The sequence below is a fragment of the Physella acuta genome, unplaced genomic scaffold (assembly GCF_028476545.2).
Source record: "Physella acuta isolate Inbredline_101_S28 unplaced genomic scaffold, ASM2847654v3 ptg000169l, whole genome shotgun sequence".
Lineage (NCBI taxonomy): Eukaryota > Metazoa > Mollusca > Gastropoda > Physidae > Physella > Physella acuta.
This window is the reverse complement of record NW_026731688.1, coordinates 34,068-52,945: the sequence shown is the minus strand read 5'-3', so window position 1 is coordinate 52,945 and position 18,878 is coordinate 34,068. Positions and strand designations below refer to the sequence as shown.

General features: G+C 40.8%; 1 protein-coding gene and 1 pseudogene across 2 annotated transcripts; one reads left to right on the top strand and one right to left on the bottom strand.

The window, feature by feature from the left end:
- On the bottom strand, positions 1–18,529 carry LOC131936146 (aquaporin-like). Of its 2 annotated transcripts, none has more exons than XM_059293054.1 (8): positions 18,198–18,529; positions 10,518–10,619; positions 9,199–9,436; positions 8,291–8,415; positions 3,703–3,892; positions 2,567–2,647; positions 2,223–2,303; positions 1–1,194 (listed from the first exon to the last, which is right to left on the bottom strand). In XM_059293054.1, the coding sequence occupies exons 3-8, from the start codon at positions 9,409–9,411 to the stop codon at positions 982–984; spliced, it is 903 nt and encodes a 300-aa protein (XP_059149037.1). In that variant the 5' UTR covers positions 9,412–9,436; positions 10,518–10,619; positions 18,198–18,529; the 3' UTR covers positions 1–981. The 2 variants fall into 2 exon arrangements, with proteins under 2 accessions (XP_059149037.1, XP_059149038.1); XM_059293055.1 differs by lacking the exon at positions 18,198–18,529 and adding an exon at positions 10,821–10,839.
- Positions 5,196–6,089, top strand: LOC131936148 (vacuolar protein sorting-associated protein 28 homolog; annotated as a pseudogene).
- Positions 18,530–18,878: the final 349 nt, after the last annotated feature.

Here is an 18,878-nt window from a genome sequence, read left to right as displayed (position 1 = left end):
TGTTGTTTTATTAATCCAATCAACACAAAGTTTACAAATGTATCATACAAGTAAGAGTACATAACACAAACTTTTTTAACAACCTCATTGGTTTTCTCTGTGGTACAAGACAAATCATCGTATTGATGTAATCATGATGGAACAGTTATGTTATGATGTAACAGATGTCTCATGTAGAAAAATGTTTTTGATGTCTAACAAAAATGATGGTATGAGATAACTATTTACATATTTAAAACAGTTTTATAAGAAATATTAAAATACAACACATTGTATTGAACAACATTTAAATAGGAAAAAAACACTGCAATTAATTGTAACGACAAAAGGCCAATTGGTTTAGAAGTTACTGAAATGATTGGAGAGAGGGGGGGGGGGGGGTTAAACAAAGAAACTCAGTTGCCGGGGCGATATTCAACAAAAGGACCTAATGATGAAATTAGGGGAAAGGTGGAAGGTGAAAAACTCCAGTTTAAATTAATTTAATGAAATTTATTTTAGAAGTGGCTCTACTAAAGGGGGTAAGCTGCTGCCCGTTAAATGTGGTGAGAAAATTCTTCAATGGACGATAAGCCATTGAAAAACTAGAGTTAAATTCATCTTTATATTTTTACAATCTTGTAATTATTTGTCAAACTGGTCAAAGTCTATCTTTGGTATAACTAGAATCTCAGACTAGTCTTCTACAAGTCAAAGTTGGGACTAACAAAAAGGAATAATTTTAAATAATCCGTCAGATAAAATATACCTATTGGTCTAAACTAAACAGTCATAAGTCTTACGTCTCAACCGTAATTTGTGTCATTTCCGGAAATCTCATATTGACAACACCTCACTCCTGAGACCCCCTACGTCAGAGCAATAATGTAGGTCAGAAGTTATAAATACATCAAAACTAGAAGTCACCCCTGACAAGTCAAACGACTAGAACTAATGAACAATGTTTTTTGTCAACAAATGACGTCATACAGATCCGGCTATTTATATATTGCTCTCGTGTGAGTTGTAGTCTTTCTTCTTGGTGAGCATCTTCTTGTAGACCTTGCCCTCAGCCTCTTCCCCCTTGGGGTGCTCGTAGTCCTGGATGGCCCCCCGCCTGTACTTTCTCCACAAAGTCCCGGGGCTAGTGGCGAACACAAGGTCATAGGTCAGCGACCCGATGACCCCGCCGATCATTGGACCTACCCAGTACACCTGAAATGTAAGATGGAGTAGAAGCAAATATGGTGAGACATTGTGGATGGTTTATTTTATGGTTCAAGTATTATATTCGTTGCAGGTTATATTCAATATTAATTTACTCAAAAGCACTTTGAAATACTGTGCCAAATGATAACCCTAACTAGAAGCCTAACATAACCACTTTAACCGTAACCCTAATTCAAACTTCGATCAGCGGAATACTAATAAACTTTTCGAATCTTCTTTGTTCTTAATTTTAGTGTTGGAAGGGATTAAGTATGCGTCAACTGATTATGCGCAATTCAGGCCATTGACTCCGATTTCAGCCTGCTTTTCTTTTCAATTTGAATTTGCTTCAATAGACTTTGTCAGTGTTTCTTCCAGACATTTTTTTCCGGGGGTGCACTTGACATTTTCGGGGGGAGGGGGGGGCGGAAACTGGTAAAAGTATATGTTTTCTATATAAATTAGGGAGGGGGGGCGGTAGACTTTCTTCGGGATGAGGGGGGGGGGGCTCCGCACCCCCGAAGAAATGCCTGGAAGAAACCAAGAAAAAAACAAGGCAGCAGTTGTTTGATTTTGGAGTTGTCTCTCCTAGAAGAGTGGCTGGCCCCAGCTAACGAGCCTCATCTGCCCGAGGGTCCGAACGGGAGACATTTCGGTTTAGCAACCCTGAGCTTTACCGACTCGACCACGCCGACTCCTCTTTGCTAACAATAAGATTATTAATTATACAAGTAACTATTTGGTTATATTCATAAGTTGTAAGGTTAACAGGACCTCTGATGGTTAAATTACTTTATAGTTGGGTACATTAAGGTTACATGCGGAGACAGATCAAAGTTCATGTTTACATGCGCAGCTAAATAGTTGTTTAGTGGTATCAATTTGCTAACTTTATAAAGGCTAGCTTTCGTTATAGATTATGGTATAATTAGGGGGTTAGATGAGAAAGGTAAAACGTCCATAATATAACTATCGATAGGACTCGGTACCTGCAAAAGGAAAAGAAGGGTAGGAAAAGTAGGGAATAAACGTACCCAAATATTTTCCAGGTCTCCTTTGATGAGGGCGGGTGCAAAGTTCCTGACAGGATTCATGATGCCACCAGACAGAGTCTCCTAGAGACAAGTAAAATAATTTCATTTAGGGCGTGGTCAATGACAAAGTAGGCGTGGCATGTCTTGTTTAGGGTGTGGTCAAGCGAATAAGTGGACACTGTAAAATCGTGACACCACAGTGGACAAGGTAAGATCGGGTCATAATAAAGTGGTCAGACAACACATTTAAGTGGGCGTGGTCAAAGTAAATTTCTTAGGCGTGGCATAAGGGGTCTTTCACATTAAACAGGTATGCTTAAGTGTATGTGTCGATTGATAATTACCCCGTAGAAGATGTTGATAGTGACTGTCAGACCAACCATGAAGGGAATCGAACCCTGGACGTCCTTTCTACCTGAGTCGATCTGAGGAAAACAGAATTTTGGTGGTAGCCTGTGTTGGATTTAGTGGTAGCCGGTGTTGGTATAGTGGTGGCAGGTGATGGTATAGTGGTGGCCGGTGATGGTATAGTGGTGGCCGGTGATGGTATAGTGGTGGCCGGTGATGGTATAGTGGTGGCCGGTGATGGTATAGTGGTGGCAGGTGATGGTATAGTGGTGGCAGGTGATGGTAGAGGGGTGGCAGGTGATGGTAGAGGGGTGGCAGGTGATGGTAGAGTGGTGGCCGGTGATGGTAGAGTGGTGGCCGGTGATGGTATAGTGGTGGCCGGTGATGGTATAGTGGTGGCCGGTGATGGTATAGTGGTGGCCGGTGATGGTATAGTGGTGGAAGGTGATGGTATAGTGGTGGAAGGTGATGGTATAGTGGTGGCAGGTGATGGTATAGTGGTGGCCGGTGATGGTATAGTGGTGGCCGGTGATGGTATAGTGGTGGCCGGTGATGGTATAGTGGTGGCAGGTGATGGTATAGTGGTGGCAGGTGATGGTATAGTGGTGGCAGGTGATGGTATAGTGGTGGCAGGTGAGGGTATAGTGGTGGCAGGTGATGGTGTAGTGGTGGCAGGTGATGGTGTAGTGGTGACAGGTGATGGTATAGTGGTGGCAGGTGATGGTATAGTGGTGGCAGGTGATGGTATAGTGGTGGCAGGTGATGGTATAGTGGTGGCAGGTGATGGTGTAGTGGTGGCAGGTGATGGTATAGTGGTGGCAGGTGATGGTATAGTGGTGGCAGGTGATGGTGTAGTTGTGGCAGGTGATGGTGTAGTGGTGGTAGGTGATGGTATCGTGGTGGCAGGTGATGGTATAGTGGTGGCAGGTGATGGTATAGTGGTAGGAGGTGATGGGTAGTTTGGTAGTACTTGGTGATTTTAGTGGTACTTTGTAATAATTTTACTGGGTTTTTTAAATTTAGGTTGTTGATATTTGTTATATTTCTTACTAGTTATTGTAGTAGTAAGGTTAGTATATAGGTTACTACTGTGTTTGTTGTGTGGACGGGGTGGTGAGGTGGGGGCTCCTACCATTGCCATGACAACGAACATGAGAAAAAACGTGACGTAGATCTCGCTCCCCACCGCCATGCCGAGGGTGCATTCCTTGCCTATCTTGATGATGCCGAGATTGCCGTGCATAGACTCGGGTATGACGACCTTCAGTAGAGCCACGCCTGTAAGACCTCCGCAGGTTTGAAATACCGTGTACACAATAAACCTGCATGTACACCAAAAGCTATGTACACATCAGTTATATAATTCCAAAACTAATTTATAAAATACACATGCTTAAAAGCCTACTTCATTCCGAAATATTATTTTGTAAAATACTTTCATTTTTAAAAGTTCTTTGTTTTCATTTTTTTAAATGCTTTTATTTTCCATAAAACAATTGACAAAATATTTAACCATCATAGGGGTTAAATTAATAATAATAGATTACATTTTAGGTGATTCATATATGAGAAAAAGGATGTTTGACATAAAAATAAAAGGAGCGTTTCGTATTCGACAATCTCAAGATTTGTACAATAATATTTGTGAATACAAGAGCAAATAAACCAAGATATACATTATTTAGTAGAATATGATTAATTTATATACATCTTAAAAAGTACAATAGTAATGTCTTGAAGTGCTGAATAAAAGTATATATATATAAATATAAAAACATTTTACATCTACACATCTACTTACCAGCCCTATAGCGTTAAGTATAACTTCCGGTCACCAGAAATTACTCAAAATTTGAGAGAAACAGAATTAGATCTTTTACTCATGTGAAACGTTATATATGTATCAGAAACAGTACACAAGTTAAAGGCTTTGGGAAACCGAAAGTAGAATTTCACTTCATGTTACCGAAAATCGCTGAAAAGTTTATACAGAACTACAAATTTGATGTAATACTTATATATGAAACTTCATCAACCTAGCTCAGGGGTCGGCAACCTTTTGAGACGGAAGAGCCAAAAGTTACAATTTACAAAATCTCAGTTTATAAAGAGCCACTAACATTTTTTGTTAATATTATGGTATTTGGTTAGAATTAGGCAAATGAATTTAAAATAAATGGGTTTAAGTATGAAATAATATTTATTCATATAAAACCATATGCATATTTCGCACAAAAGATTAAAGTATTTTAGCTAGCTCTGCTAGGATATTAAAATCAAATCATATAACTATACCACTATCCCTACCCAATTTAGAGTAAGTAGTAAAGGGAAATAAATAAGTTTGCAATAGTGGTTTAAAATATAAACAAAATCAAATTTATTAAAACTAATCAATATGTTTCATTTATATACAACAAAAAATAACAGGCAATGTGTAATTAATTTTTTTTATCTGTTCACTTTATCAAAAATATATTATTTGGCTCTAATTTAAATATAAAACTAGTATTATTTTAACCTTTTAATTTACAGAAATACAAAATGTTTCAATATTTGATTAATACGTTAGAAATCATTATAGCATTTATTAATGTGTATTATAAATAAATTTTTTTGGACAAAATACTAAAATAGTCTTAAATGCCTAATCTTATTCTAAGGCCTAAGTTAGTCTTCAAAATAATACAAGGCAGAGAAAGAAGTAGATCTAGATCTATACTAACGTTTTTGTGAGTAAATATTAATAAGTTAATAACCATGTTCGCCCAAGTACAGCCAAGTTCCTAAACCAGTCAAGGGAATAATTCAGGGCTCTATGAGGAGGTGAAACTGTACAGAACAACAAAAGAAAGAGAAAAATATGACAACATGGCTGATGTGTATGCTGTTATAAACACACTCCAGAGTTTGGAGAAAGCTTACATTAGAGATGCTGTCCTTGCTAAAAAGAGTACACAGCTACATGCTCCAAACTTTTAGTTCAGTATAAAGCAGCTTTCAAACAAGTACACAGTGACTTTTCTACAATAGAGGAGTTTATGAAAAAGTATAGGCTGGATTGTCCAGCAGCACTAGAGAGAATCAAAGAAGACAGGCCTATTACTATTAAAGATGACAAAGGAAATACGAGTAAACGTATAGCAGACATAGTCTCTCTTTTTATCACTGTTATGGACAAACTGAGGCTAGACATTAAAGCTATGGATGCAATTCACCCAGACCTACAAGAACTTGTAGAAACTATGACACGCCTCAGCCTCTTACCTTCAGACTTTGAGGGCAAACAGAAAGTGCGTAAATGGTTGGAAACACTTGGCAACATGCAGGCTTCAGAGGAATTAGATGAGACACAGGTCAGACAGATGCTCTTTGATTTAGAATCTGCTTACAATGAATTTAACAGGGTCCTGCACGATAATTGATTTTCTGCTATTTAAAGAATTCTGTTATAGTAAACACATTATTGTCCTAGTATTATTTTACCAGATCAGGACATATTGGGGAAATAAGTGTTAAATAGGGTATGTTACGCATTTGACCGTATTAAATTAGGGTAAATTTATTTCTTAAAATTCAGATGCAGTTTTTCTACAATTGTAAAATATTTTTTTCTGCAGTATGTTCGTATAGTGCTTACTGGTTTTGTTCATAATATTAATAATTGAAAAAAAACATAATTGGAATATTTTTGTATTTTATTTCATTGCAAATATGTCAATGTTTTAGTAATTTATCTTTCTTATACTGCAGTTACTGATACTATTAATTTCTGATCTTTGAAAACAAGTTATTATATCTGTAACAAATTTGGATACAGTATGAACTTTCATACTATGTACATAGTTCATTTTCCAAGAAAATATAAACATTGAATTTTGTGAATGTCCAAAATTATACTTGCTGTACATATTAAAGAATCTTTACACACAAAAAAATAAAAATAAAATAAATAATTTTTTTTAATAAATAATTAAATTGCGAAAATGAATGGCTGAGTGCAAGAATTATATAGTGCGCAGTTTCCCGTTTGCGCACTTCGCGCAATTTCGTCATTCATGATGATCAATTAATAGATATTAAGTGATAAGCTCTGGGCGCCAAACTGAATCTGACTTATTTTCATATATCGTTTATAGAGTACAAAAAAAATATAAAAAATCGCACAGTGCTGGGGCGCCACCCCTAAGAAATTTCAAATTCTTTTCATGGAAACCTTTTAGTAGTATTCTCATCAACTCCCCAAAGTTTCATGGCACTCGAATGAAAGCTGTCAGACCACATAAGTTTTTTTTATATACAATACTAGCCGCCCCGGCCAGGCCCTGCTCTGGCTTCTGTGAAAAACCTTTCTGTTAAAGACCATTACCTGGGTGTTTAGTAATCATCATAAACCCGGCATTGCCCACCCAAACCACAACCAACCAAAACAACAAAACGCAAACATAACGCTAACACAATTACAAATACAAACGAAAACAAAAACCTAACAACAAACCCAACCACAATCACAAACACCAATACAAACACAAAGAAAAAAAAAACAAAAAAGCAAAGGAAAACAAAAACCTAACAACAAACACAACCACAAACACCATACGAACACAAAGAAAAAAAAACGAAAAAGCAAACGAAAACAAACCAAATCCAAACGCAAAACCAACCACAAACACAAACCCAAAGAAAAAAACACAAACGAAAAAGCAAACGAAAACTAACCAAATCCAAACGCAAAACCAACCACAAACACAAATACAAACACAAACCCAAAGAAAAAAAACACAAACGAAAACGAAAAAAAAAAAGAACAAAAACGAACCAAATCAAAACGCAACCACTAACGCAAACCCAACCTAAACACAAAGAAAAACCTAAACACAAAGAAAACACTAACGCGAACATAAACGCAAAGTGCTCACAGTCTAGACCGGGGTGGAATCGCCTGTTTCAGCTTACTAATCGACTATAGTATCCCAACTTATTCATAGTCTTTTGCACTCACTTAAACGAACGTAGGTGCCAAACCAAACCAAATGAACAATTATAATACTCCAAGCTTATTCGTAAAATACCTACAACATTTGCACTTGATCAATCCCCGCTAATTATGTAATTATTTTTTTTCCCCAACACCAAAACAAAGTAATAAAAAGTAAATTATTTTCCACTAATGCAATGTTTTATAAAGGGAAGTAATTGTGTTTTCCTAATTTATCAAAGGGAAGTAAGTGCTAAAGGACTAAATATAAATAATTTTCAGACATAATTAGAATTTTTGTTATTTTTTTTAAATTGTGTTTAATGAACATGCCGACAATTATTACTATCAGCTTGAAAAATGAAAATTATTTCTCAACACTTTCAATAGTAATTTTTTAACTCATAAATTTAGACAAATGCGCACGATAATATTCTAACACTTTAATCCATCGAAGTATGTCAACGACATACATATTTATATTTACATACAGAATTGAGCTTTATATATTAGATATAAAGAAAAATCTCATCTGTTTACTACGTGTATCTTATGGTTTGGAAAATTACCCTAATATGTTTAGCTCTAACATTGCTTCTTATGGTACGATGAAGCTTAGCCTATAGCGTGAAAAGTTTGCATTGATTACACTACTCATGGATTTATATTTGAGGCTCTAAAATAAAATAAAAAAACCTAAACTTGGGAATAAAAAAAATTTATGATTTTTTTTTTCATTTACCTGACTACTGTGATATGACCCGTGACCAGGAACCCAATGGACACGGCTGGGTTAACGTGACCTCCACTCACGGTCGATAACGCCGTGATGATGACGGCGAAGAAGAAACCACAGCCTAGCGCCACCTGGGGAAGTCACGTGATGAGAGATTGATAAGTGATGGAACATCTGCAAGCAGATAACTTCGGACCACTTAAAAAACTTGCCCCATAGACCGTCAAGTTTGAAAGGGAAACTTTTTTTACTTTACTTAAAACCCTAGCTTTACACAAAGCCAAGAAGCCCTATATCAAGTCAGATGAAACAGTTGTATTACAAAACTTTATATCATAATCAAACGTACCATTCAAGTTTCCCCACTCACAATAAAATGGAGCACCCAGTTATATATCAATTCATCTGATATCGCCATACCACCTGGAACTGACGGCACCACCCACCCACCCACCTGTAACTATGTGCCACCCACCCACCTGTTTCTATGTTAAAACACCCACCCACCTGTACCTATGAGGCACCACCCACCTGTAACTATGTGCCACACATCCACCTGTTCCTATGTTAAAACACCCACCCACCTGTACCTATGAGGCACAACCCACCTGTAACTATGTGCCACCCACCCACCTGTACCTACATGGAAAACCCACCCACCTGTATCTATGTGACACCACCCACCCGTAACAATGCGGCACCACCCACCCACCCGTAACAATGTGGCGCCACCCACCCAACTAACAATGAGGCACCACCCACCTGTAACACCACTCACCTGTAAGTTGCATCATAAACCCGCCCATAACGTAACTGACACCACCAATCCACCTGTAACTAAATTGAAACCACCAACCCACCTGTAACTAAATTGAAACCACCCACCCAGCAGTAAACTGACTGACACCACCCACCTGTAGATGAGTAACACCCGCCACCATTCCGAATTTGATGGTGAACATGTTAAGAAACAGACATCCAATGAACTCTGCCATGGCACCCCGCCACAGTCCCAGACTTTTCAAGTCTGTCAGTTCCAGATCAATGAACCGTGACAGACATGGTTCGTTAGGCTTCCTCGTGCGAGCCTCTTCCCTCAGCATACATGGGATGGATGCGATAGACATGACTTCTGGTCAAAATCGGGAAATCCTGAGTGAGAAAAAAAAATGCAATGCGGTGAAATAAGTATTGTTTTACCTCTAGTGAGTTTCGGAAATTGCGTCATGTTTTCAGTCATGTCGCGCGTATGATATGGAACTCCGTCGTTTTCGTTGAATAACTAAGTCTGCAAGATGAACAACTCAATGTCTGAAAACCTCTAAAGTCTTTAAACTCGTGGCAAAGTTTAGTAAAGATACTTAAGTAGATATGGAGATACATAGGTCCACCATTTTAAAAATTACATAAAAATCGCTTGCAGTTGCTTTTGACAATAATTTTAGCTAATTAAGAAGAGAGCGGTTAAAATCTCATCCAAAAACTCGCTAGTTCGTATCCCATGACTCGGTAATATTCTCCTGAGTTTTTCGCTATGATTGGTTATCGTTTTCCTATTCATTCCATGTGGAGCTCTTGCGAAACAGAGGGCATCAAAACTTTCCACTCCCCACCGTCTCCTACAAATCTTTTCACTTGTTCCCAATTCCTTCATATCCTTTCAGCTCGCTACTTCGCCATATCTACTGAAGTCTAACCCTCGCGTCGTCTTCCCTGGGGGAGTGGGGGGGGGGGGGGGGGGGGGTTCACCTCAGGGCATGTCTGGCTCTATGACCAAAGCCCACCCTAAGCTAGTGCCCAAACCATCGCCTCCTCTCCAAGATTTGACTTTCCTGTCCACTAATCTCCCATAGTTTGTAGATGTGATTGGTACCTGACTCAAATTGTGGATGGTAAAGCCAAATGTGTTTTAAAACTAAACCTTTGTTGAGCTCGTACAAATACGTGTAAGCGATCCTTCAGACCCATTTGGTCGGATACGGAAATTAAATAGCTATAATTGATTTAAGATAAGTACCTATATGTTCAAAAAAAGTGAAAGCCTACAAATTGGTTTAATTTTAAAAATCTGAAAACCACAATGTAAAGTATGTTAAACTTTTCGCAGTACGAATTCCGCATAAAACGTAACAATACAGTGATCAAAAACATGCACAATATTTAAAGCATACAAGAGATAAGAACGTTTTTGTTTTTTTTAAAAATGAAAAAGCAGTGGACAAAGCAGACTTACTTTTTCTCCTGGCTCGCTGTGTGCAGGGGTTAGATGATAGTGACCCAAAAACATATACCGTACATCTGTTTAAAACAGACCATATGCTTGATTACCGTAAACCTGCGAAAAAAGTATAATCGTTATAGCCAATACATTGCTTTGTTGACTAGTGAGTAATGGGGGTGGGGGTGGGATCTTCACGATGCGGGAAGAGGAGGGGGGGGGGAAGACCTTCACCTTTCTGTGAGCGTCATTCGGAACAACAACTTTTCGTGACCCCTGACCTATAGTGAGTAAAAAACTTGAGATGTTTGAATCTACCTGTATCGTCAGGTGTAGCGAGGGAAACCAAAGACGAAGACACAAAGTTTATCGCCTGCTAGCTTCGTTTCCTGCCGTGAGTTGAGTCATAGACGCGCCTTACAAATTGTATTATCTGGTCAAAGAAGGTCAGTTTTTGAGACAGTTGCGTAATCCTCCCCCCCAACCCACATAGCTCCCCCCCCCAACCCACATAGCTCCCCCCCCAACCCACATAGCTCCCCCCCCCCAACCCACATAGCTCCCCCCCCCCAACCCACATAGCTCCCCCCCCAACCCACATAGCTCCCCCCCCCAACCCACATAGCTCACCCCCCCCCAACCCACATAGCTCCCCCCCCCAACCCACATAGCTCCCCCCCCCAACCCACATAGCTCCCCCCCCCAACCCACATAGCTCCCCCCCCCAACCCACATAGCTCCCCCCCCCCAACCCACATAGCTCCCCCCCCCCCCAACCCACATAGCTCCCCCCCCCCCAACCCACATAGCTCCCCCCCCCAACCCACATAGCTCCCCCCCCCCCAACCCACATAGCTCCCCCCCCCCAACCCACATAGCTCCCCCAACACACATAGCTCCCCCCCCAACCCACATAGCTCCCCCCCCCAACCCACATAGCTCCCCCCCCCAACCCACATAGCTCCCCTCCCCAACCCACATAGCTCCCCCCCCCCAACCCACATAGCTCCCCCCCCAACCCACATAGCTCCCCCCCCAACCCACATAGCTCCCCCAACACACATAGCTCCCCCCAACCTACATAGCTCCCCCCCCAACCCACATAGCTCCCCCCCCCCCCAACCCACATAGCTCCCCCCCCAACCCACATAGCCCCCCCCAACCCACATAGCCCCCCCCAACCCACATAGCCCCCCCCCAACCCACATAGCTCCCCCAACACACATAGCTCCCCCCCCCCAACCCACATAGCTCCCCCCCCCCAACCCACATAGCTCCCCCCCCAACCCACATAGCTCCCCCCCCAACCCACATAGCTCACCCCCCCCAACCCACATAGCTCCCCCCCCCAACCCACATAGCTCCCCCCCCAACCCACATAGCTCCCCCCCCCCCAACCCACATAGCTCCCCCCCCCAACCCACATAGCTCCCCCCCCCAACCCACATAGCTCCCCCCCCAACCCACATAGCTCCCCCAACACACATAGCTCCCCCCCCAACCCACATAGCTCCCCTCCCCAACCCACATAGCTCCCCTCCCCAACCCACATAGCTCCCCCCCCAACCCACATAGCTCCCCCCCCCAACCCACATAGCTCCCCCCCCCAACCCACATAGCTCCCCCCCCCAACCCACATAGCTCCCCCAACACACATAGCTCCCCCCCCAACCCACATAGCTCCCCCCCCAACCCACATAGCCCCCCCCAACCCACATAGCTCCCCCAACACACATAGCTCCCCCCCCCCCAACCCACATAGCTCCCCCCCACCAACCCACATAGCTCCCCCCCCAACCCACATAGCTCCCCCCCAACCCACATAGCTCCCCCCCAACCCACATAGCTCCCCCCCCAACCCACATAGCTCCCCCCCCAACCCACATAGCTCCCCCCCCAACCCACATAGCTCCCCCCCCAACCCACATAGCTCCCCCCCCACCCACATAGCTCCCCCCCCCAACCCACATAGCTCCCCCCCCCAACCCACATAGCTCCCCCCAACCCACATAGCTCCCCCCCCAACCCACATAGCCCCCCCCCCAACCCACATAGCCCCCCCCCCAACCCACATAGCTCCCCCAACACACATAGCTCCCCCCCCAACCCACATAGCTCCACCCCCCCAACCCACATAGCTCCCCCCCCCAACCCACATAGCTCCCCCCCCAACCCACATAGCTCCCCCCCCCAACCCACATAGCTCCCCCCCCCAACCCACATAGCTCCCCCCCAACCCACATAGCTCCGCCCCCAACCCACATAGCTCCCCCCCCCCAACCCACATAGCTCCCCCAACACACATAGCTCCCCCCCCCAACCCACATAGCTCCCCCCCCCCAACCCACATAGCCCCCCCCCAACCCACATAGCTCCCCCAACACACATAGCTCCCCCCCCCAACCCACATAGCTCCCCCCCCCAACCCACATAGCTCCTCCCCAACCCACATAGACCCCCCCCCCCCGACCCACATAGACCCCCCCCCGACCCTCATAGACCCCCCCGACCCACATAGACCCCCCCAACCCACATAGGCCCCCTTACCCCGACCTCTCTCACAACACTGATACAGTGTGGGTCTTCCCTTTGTAACACTATACAAACACACTGATACAGTCCACAAGTCCGATCAATAGCGGATTATGAAAACACGACAGCTGGTTAAATAATGAAGGGGGAGAGGGTGGAGGGGGGAATCTACACCCCAAAGCTTGACATATAGACACCTCACTAGGAACATACATATATTGATTTTAGTACCACTTATACGATTCTCACTGACTAATTAATGGCGCATAATTAGAAACCACTTTTTGCCTACTGAATAATGTATTCCAACGTGTAGCTATGATTATGATCATATGTAAAGTAAACATACTGGTGTGGTTTTGTTACAGATTTAGAACTGTCTTTAAACGTTATTCAGGTTTATTGATATCAAAGTGTATTGTTGCAGTTAATAAGTAATAAAGAAATTAATGTATTAAACCAGTTTATTGTAAATCGTTTTGTGTATAGTGACGATGCCCGTTTGGTTTCGTTTTGAAAGTGTGTTGTGGTTTAGTTCTCTGATCCATTTAGAACTAACGCAACTGAGTCGGAAAATGCATTTTTATAAATCGATCATGACATTCGACAAAATTGTTAAGACATTCTATACTAGGATGTTAGATTGTCAAAATAGTGCTATCTAAGAATAGAAGGGTGAAATTTTAAAATCATGTCCCCCTTCACATCTTTTAAAATCCATAGGGTAGATAACTCTCGTCTGTTTCTTTAAGCCTTGGCATACGAACGGACAGTGTTTGACCAGCCGCATCACGTTTGTCAGCTATAGCGTACATCAGAGCTGGGCGGACTCAGGGACAGCCTTCGTGGTATACTGAGGACCGAACTCTAGAGTTTCGGCTAAGTAACAACCCAAGTTAAAATGTTAGGATATGTCACTGTTGCGATCATGGAATATTTGGATGTTAAATGTTAGGATATGTCACTGTTGCGATCATGGAATATTTGGATGTTAAATGTTAGGATATGTCACTGTTGCGATCATGGAATATTTGGATGTTAAATGTTAGGATATGTAACTATTGCAATCATGGAATATTTGGATGTTAAATGTTAGGATATGTAACTATTGCAATCATGGAATATTTGGATGTTAAATGTTAGGATATGTCACTGTTGCGATCATGGAATATTTGGATGTTAAATGTTAGGATATGTCACTGTTGCGATCATGGAATATTTGGATGTTAAATGTTAGGATATGTCACTGTTGCGATCATGGAATATTTGGATGTTAAATGTTAGGATATGTAACTATTGCAATCATGGAATATTTGGATGTTAAATGTTAGGATATGTAACTATTGCGATCATGGAATATTTGGATGTTAAATGTTAGGATATGTAACTATTGCGATCATGGAATATTTGGATGTTAAATTAGAATATGTCACTATTGCGATCATGGAATATTTGGATGTTAAATTAGAATATGTCACTTTTGCGATCATGGAATATTTGGATGTTAAATGTTAGAATTTGCAGGGAATGAAGTTTTTTTTTTAAATTATAACAAAAAGTTAAACGATTAGTGAGTTTTAAAAAAAACTTCGAGTGCCTTATTTGAGTTATTTAATCCTTTAAAAAAACTGCAATGAATCTAATGTGCAGCAGATTATGTGTGTTTGCTAATCATCTTGTGTGCAGCGGTTACCTGCAATCCCTATAATCCAGGAGATAATCCCCAGATTATCGGCGTTAATTAACCCAGTCATGCGATCGTGGTTAAATAACCGAATTTAAGGTGTTGCCTAATTCACGGTAATTAATGGATTAGTCGTAATTAGTGGAGGGGAAAATGACGAAGTTAGTCTGGACGAAGTTCATCGGAGTGGGGTCATGGATGATATTTTGTATGAAGGGGCAGGGGGGGGGGGGGGGGGAAGGAATGGATAAAATCTGTTGTGTGGTTTATCATGAACATTTAAATGAAACTGAATGTGTTTATCACACTGCTCACATATAGGTATTGCCGCCGGTTTTAAGTAGGTTGTAGAGTATGGCTTGGATTTTTATATATAGGCACTTTCCTGTGAAGGTCGGGATTTGGGTCGGCATGAGGGTGCGGGTGAGGGTGCGGGTCAGGATGAGGGTCAAGATGGATGAGGGTCAGGATGGATGAGGGTCAGGATGAGGATCAGGATGAGGGTCAGGATGAGGGTCAGGATTAGGGTCAGGATTAGGGTCAGGATTAGGGTCAGGATTAGGGTCAGGATTAGGGTCAGGATTAGGGTCAGGATTAGGGTCAGATTGAGGGTCATAATTATGTGTTGAACGTTGAAGGTTTCCACTTCCGTACCGTAACAATCCACATTACAGGTGGTGGCAAAAAGCTTGCCATATTTAGGCTGTGTTTCTTGTCACAGGAAGAATGCTGATGTAGGTCGCAGGAGAATTTTTTTTTTTTTGACTCAAGCCTCAGTGTGCCCTCATTACGAGTCTACGGTCGCCAGGAATGCTTTTATTTAACCAAGGGAAACTACTCCGTTGGACAAGTCAGTTTAACCATTTATCAAAACTAATAAATTTAAATTTTTTAAACACTAAACAATAGTGAAAATTCTTATGTGATGAAATGTATTTCTTTGCTAAGTTTAGGAGGAGAGAGGAGAGAATGGGTTATAAACTTACTTAAACTAAGGTATTATGTGTAAAGAAAGGGTGGGGGGTATGTGCAAGGCCCTCCTGTACTCAACGTGCACGGCCACATCTACTCACAATGAACCCTTACACATGTTACTCACGATAATCTCGTGATTACATCTTTGAAATCATAGTGAATGCGGTAATTCGTAGGCTAATTGTCGTAAGTTAACCAGTAACTTGGTTTCTCGTTATACAAAGTTTATTTTACTTGTTTATTGTGTGCTTATTTTTGCTTGTTTATGATGTGTTTATTTTACTTGTTTATTGTGTGCTTATTTTGCTTGTTTATGATGCGCTTATTTTGCTAGTTTATGATGTGCTTATTTTGCTTGTTTATTGTATGCTTATTTTGCTTGTTTATGATGTGTTTATTTTGCTTGTTTATGATGTGCTTATTTTGCTTGTTTATGATGTGCTTATTTTGTTTGTTTATGATGTGTTTATTTTGTTTGTTTATGATGTGCTTATTTTGCTTGTTTATTGTGTGCTTATTTCGCCTGTTTATGTGTTTATTTTGCTTGCTTCACGAGGTGTCTAGAATGCTTGTTTTATCGTTCTGTTTACCTTGTTTTAAATGTTTCCTCTGTTGTAAGCTCGTCATACTTGATAAAAAAGGATAGTACTCTAGTGTGAGAAATGTAAGTAAGATAACCTATGAACCTTTTCATTCTACAGTAGAAAATGTAAGAAATATATTGCGCTTAAAATAAAAATTGTAAGAAATAGATCTGAATGATATTTCACTATAACAAAACATGACATATTACATATTACACGTAACAGAAATAAAAGAAATTTTAAAAAGTGTAGGCATAACTAGAAAATTCGTGAGAAAATAGTTTACACTTTATAAAACGTTAGAAACTATTCGCGTAAAAAAGGTTAATGTATGCGGCAACCTTGTAGGTTGTAGGTAAGCTGTCATCAATCACGTGACGGTAGAAAACGTGACCTTACGAGATTTCAACGAGACAGGGGCGGTAAACGAGAACAGATTAACTAAACAGGAAACCACATCGGGATAACAGGGGGGATAACTCATGCGTAGATTAAGGAGAGCTAGGGGGACTAGTCGTTCCTCACTGGAGATAAGCAGGGTAGTACGTTATGGGGAGCACGGGGGATAAGTCGTTCACTCAAGTTTTTAAAATTTAACTTGCAGTTATTACAAATAATATCAAGTAAATAAAAATGATAAACATTGAAAATTCTCACTCAAGTTTTAAAAATATATTTTAAACGAAGTGGCTCATTGATAATTGTTATAATTAATTTTCAGGCGTCAAGTAGACTATTCTTATCTCTTAACGGCCTATATTTGAAAAAAAAATTCTGTTTTTTAAGAAAAAAAATATGTCCATGTTAATGTCAAGACGACATGAAGTCTACATCAGATGTTTTTATCCTGACATACAAGGGGAATAATTACAGATAACTTGCATAAGGGGAAGTAACCATATGCAGGCTGGTAACATATGGTCTAACATGATTTCAAATAAAATTCAAGTCTACAGTTATTAATACGCATTGATTTTGTTTGAAACTATAACACTATATTTTAGGAGTGTGTTAATTAGAACATTAGAGGGGGGGGGGGGGTGGTAAGGATTCAACAAGAACACACCATATTTTAGGGGTGTGTTGGGAATTCAACAACAACACACGATATGTTATGGGTGTGTATAACAAGAACACACCATGTGCAATAACACCACCACACCAGTTATGATTACCGTTTGTTTAGATGTCGGGTAAACAACGCACACGTGTCACTGAGCTGTGTGAAAAGAGTACATTTGTTTACTATTGTAAATCCGTATCAGTCCTCACAAGCCGATGATGAAAACTAATACTAACGCGAACATGGCAAGGAAAACTGACGCTGTAAACATGTCTGAGGGGGGAGTAAAAAATTGTTTCCGATGTGAAATCGGACTCAAATCTAAAAATAAATTTGGCATACAAACAGCGCTCACGAAAACTACGTACGAGAAAAACAAACGTGAGAAAAACATTCGCGTGTATTCAACACACGAAATACATTCAGCATAACAATCACGTGCTTATATAGGTCGCGTGCACACTATCATGCGCACTATCGCACACACAGATTCCATGCGCACATGCACAGCATGCCATTAGCTCTTATCATTAGAGTTTTTTCAAAGTCCAGAATCTAACCTACATTGTAACATCGTCATAACCAACCGTCTAGTTTCATGATGGTAAATAGTTGCTAGCCTATTATACTTGACATTAGTCTGACATTTATACACTAATTTGAAGTCACACATTAAACAATGACATTTACAGTGTTATAACAGGAAGTATAGAAACTTAACGTAAATATAGTTAAAAAACGGATATATCATACAGTTGTAAATGTTTACTCTTGTTAAACACCTAGACACGGAAAAGGAAACTCAGTCATCGAGTAAACAATTGATGAAACAATGAAAATATATTTCAGATACTTACCAAAAGTCAAACTGCAAAGATCATCAAGATCATAACCCAGATCTACTAAATACTGATGCCTAGGATTTACAAAAATCCACCCACAGTGACAAGTTGATTTCTAAACATCCACCAAAACTCCACACTGTGACGACTCTAAACCACCAAGTCCACGAAGATCCACCAAATATGCCTGTAACATTGGATGAAAATTCACAAGTATCCACCAAATATCCACCAAATATCCACCAAATCCACCGTCCTCCACCAAAAGTCCACCAGCAAGTGAGCGTCACTCGCCCCCCGTAGACTGACACAAACGAGTTTGTAACCACGGTCGACCTTGAGGTCTGCGCATGCTCCAGTTCTGCTTGAGCAGCGGTCGTATGAAAACTGGCCACAGATAACGTAGTTTAGTCAAGACACATGTCTGCCCTGAGCTGTCATATTATGGTGGGGAGGGGGGGGGGGGAGAAAGGGGGTGGGGGGTGTTTCTAGGGTTGTTTTTTTTTTTTTTTTTTTGCATTCCAAGCTGTGCCCAAAGAATAAACTACCATTAGAAAAACTATTAGTAAAATCTAATTTAGGGATTTTTAAAAAGAAATTTACATTCATTGTGATCCAAGCTATTTTTTTCTTTTGTTTGTTTTTGTTGTTTTGTGTACAGTAACGAAGGCGTGTCTATTCTTAGCATACTGTAAC

Bases quoted from the DNA above. Each gene is read 5' to 3' on its own strand.
- LOC131936146 (XM_059293054.1), bottom strand. From the start codon at position 9,411: ATGTCTATCGCATCCATCCCATGTATGCTGAGGGAAGAGGCTCGCACG. The intron at 2,304-2,566 runs GTAATTATCAAT...ACTTGTCTCTAG, and splicing joins CTATCAACATCTTCTACGGG to GAGACTCTGTCTGGTGGCAT. The intron at 1,195-2,222 runs GTACGTTTATTC...CTTACATTTCAG, and splicing joins GAGACCTGGAAAATATTTGG to GTGTACTGGGTAGGTCCAAT.